The following is a 3,255-nucleotide window of genomic DNA, read 5'->3' as shown; positions in this document are numbered from 1 at the left end:
AAGGTTTTTTTTCATCCATTTGCTTACTAATAAACAGCAGCAGGCAAGGTTTCCTGATCCAATAATCACTTAGTTTGAAATATTTGCTCTATCAATAAGCTCGTGTCATTCCTTGCTAGTCATAGCTACTCGGGCCCTCAAGTCTAATCCAGAAAAGTTTTAATGGATCTCCTAATTGTTACAGATTCCTCAATTATATAGACTGGGCTGCTTATTATAAGGAGGACTTCCTCTACACAAAGATGCATAAATAAATACATATGTGTATTTATGCTAGTTTTCATTTACATTTATCCATCAACAAATCTAGTTTACAATATTGTGATCCAAACTTGGGGAGGGGCAGAGAATGAGATTTTTTTACATTTTCAAAAATTCCCAGAGGAACGAACTTTAACGAATATTATAAACATCATGAGCAGTCCCCCAGGAAGCCCCTAGCATGAGCTAACAACAGGGCTCTTACTTGAACTTAAGTAAGTATTAAGGTAAAAAAGAAAAGAGTACAGAACCCAGGCAAGACCAATCAGATATAACTAACAAAAAACATGTGAAACTTACAAACAAAGATCATAAATAATTGACCAAGAACAAATGAAAGGGGCCAACAAAGAGCAGAAATAAGTAACAGAGAATAAGTGAAAGTGACTAACAAAGAACAAATGACTATCACAGAACAATAACAAAACTTACTGGCCGAAGGTGAGCGTAGAGATCAATCAGAAAGAAGAATTTATCCAAGGAGCCCCCAAACTGTTGCAAGTCAATCAGCTGTTCAATGACGTCCAGGGTGTCCTTCAGTACTGTTAGGATAGACTGCTTTTCATGGCCTTCCTCTAATGCCACTGGAAAATAACCATAAAAAATGATTATATGATTTATACAGACATCTGTCTCCTTATATTATTATTATTATTTTTTTAATACAATCAACATTTTTCTATTCCTAAGCATTTATCATGAAAAAATTTACATAGGTCCACAAAAGAAAGGACCTCGGCAGATAAGTTACAAACTCACAAAAAACATTTTTTGAGATAAAAGCATTAAAAAGTTTGGCAATACCTCAAAACACCAAACAACATATATAAAAAAAATCTGTAGGATATAGTTTGTGCATTGATCTAGACTACACCTTTTACATTTCACACCATTTCACACTCGGCCTAAATCAAGTATGCAGGGCCTTGCAAAACCAATATAAAACTACTTTACTGACAGAATACAAGTGGGAACTCAATACCAATCAAACAAAAAAACGAAAACAGAATACAAGGCGAATTCATCACTCGTTTTCCAAGATCCACTTACGTGCACGACCAAGATAAAAAAGAAGAAAGGCTTCAAAAGACCTCTAGACTAACCTGCATGTTCAAAAAGCTTGCCAAGGGTGTCTAGAAGGAGATCCCAGGAGGACAGGTGAAGCTCCAGGGACATTTTGGACACCAATTTCTGGACACTCAGAGCCACCTCATACACAACCAGCACATGGTTGTTGTTTCCAGCCTGAGAGTAGGTACATGAAGAGAAAACAGTCACTATTAAGTCAAATTTTGAAGCTAAGTACAAATTACCTACAATTCAGAGCAAAGTACTCTAATTTCCTTTCAATTTGAAATCAAAACATAATGCACCCATTCAAACAAATTCAAATCAAAAGCAACTACAAAAGATTATTACTGGCATTAAATGTCTTCTGAAAAATTAAGTCAATCTTCTTTTATTTTTATGTACTCCCGTTTTGAAATGTGGTGTTACAGATGAGTACTGTGTATTAGCTGGACAGAGAAGAAGACGAATGATGAAGTGCTGAGAAAAATAAATTGTAAAGACCGGCTGTTGGACATCTTGAACAAGAGGAAATTAAAGTTTATTGGTCATGTGATGAGAAGTAAAAGTATTGAGAAAAACTTGCTGACAGGGATGGTGATAGGAAACAGAGGAAGAGGCAAACCGAAGACAAGACTGAGCGACATCATCAAAGATATTTGCGGGTTGTCGATGGTACAAGTGGAAAGAAAAGCGCAAGATCGAGTTGAGTGGCGAAGGATGGTGGAGAGGTCCACGGCTGCTCAAACATGAGCATACCGTTATTGATGATGATACATACTTCAGCCACAAAAATTGAACGTTCTTCACGCTACAAAATCAAGGACGAAGGCTACCTGCTGCAGTGTTGGCAGTACAGCCGCCGGTTTGTAATTCAGTGAGGACACCTTATTATTTCCCCAAAGAGCAGAAGTCAGGAAGAAAATGGCTCCTCGGACCATGTGCGGATCTCCGTCGCTCTGTATCAATCGGCACAAAACATAGAGGCCGCTGTTTCCGAGGTGTGTGCCCAGGAGGTTGCGCATGATCTGCAGGAAAATCAGCATGTCCTTTGTTATATCAGATGTCTTAGGTCTATTCAAAATGGCCTTAATTTATAGGGAAATGATTTGTTAAACATCCACAAATGAATAATCATATTTACCTATTATGAATTCTTGAGGACAATATATCTTATAGAGTAGTATCTAAAACTCACACTTATGTATATATCTTTATCTTTTCTTCATCTATATAAACCTATTCTCAAGATAAAACAAACTTCCCTGTTCATTGCTTATCCATTTTGAAGTAATGCACATGCCATAATTAATAAAGTGTTGACAACAATAGCAATACCACGATGTTATAAAGAATTTCACTTGAAAAACTACATAAAAGAAAATAATTGTTAGATATTATCTTCTTTTTCTTAACTTTGAACTCATATGATTGTCATAATCACTATCAAAAAAATCTTTACAATAGGGAAACCATAATATAAATATAAAGATAAAGATACATGAAAAAAAAGTATGGAACAGAATAACAATAAACAAACAGATACCTTTCAAAAACAAATAAAAAAATCATTAAACATAATATACCAAACCGCACTTCCAAGTTTCGGCCGTCAACTGATACGTTGACAGCTCGGGTGAGAGCAATAATGAAAGTTGAAAGACAGGAGAGGGAAGGTAACTTAAGCACACCGATCCAAGACACGCAAACACTGCAAGGATTCTGTTTCGACCGTTCGTCGTGTAATGAAAACAAACTTGCCTGAAATTTAATCAAGATGAAAAATTACTCTTCCTACTTCCTACTCATATATCAAATTTTCAAGACAATATACTTTAAGAAATAGACATATACATACAGACATAGACAGACATATACATTGACAGAGCTAAACAAAGATATAGATATATGGATACACATGTGTGT

The 3,255-nt window shown here is 35.7% G+C and overlaps 1 protein-coding gene across 1 annotated transcript in view; it reads right to left on the bottom strand.

The window, feature by feature from the left end:
* Positions 1-393: 393 nt before the first annotated feature.
* The window catches only part of LOC119576003 (tuberin-like), an 8,909-nt gene continuing 6,047 nt past the window's right edge, over positions 394-3,255 (bottom strand). The window contains exons 5-8 of the mRNA XM_037923531.1: positions 2,166-2,403; positions 1,365-1,506; positions 694-845; positions 394-447 (exon numbers count right to left, since the gene is read on the bottom strand). Coding sequence (XP_037779459.1) covers positions 394-447; positions 694-845; positions 1,365-1,506; positions 2,166-2,403 — 586 coding nt within the window. The remainder of the gene's footprint in view (positions 448-693; positions 846-1,364; positions 1,507-2,165; positions 2,404-3,255) is intronic.

Source organism: Penaeus monodon, chromosome 8, assembly GCF_015228065.2.
Source record: "Penaeus monodon isolate SGIC_2016 chromosome 8, NSTDA_Pmon_1, whole genome shotgun sequence".
NCBI classification, from domain to species: domain Eukaryota; kingdom Metazoa; phylum Arthropoda; class Malacostraca; order Decapoda; family Penaeidae; genus Penaeus; species Penaeus monodon.
Note: the sequence above shows the minus strand (reverse complement) of the source record. Positions and strands in the feature narration are given on the sequence as shown.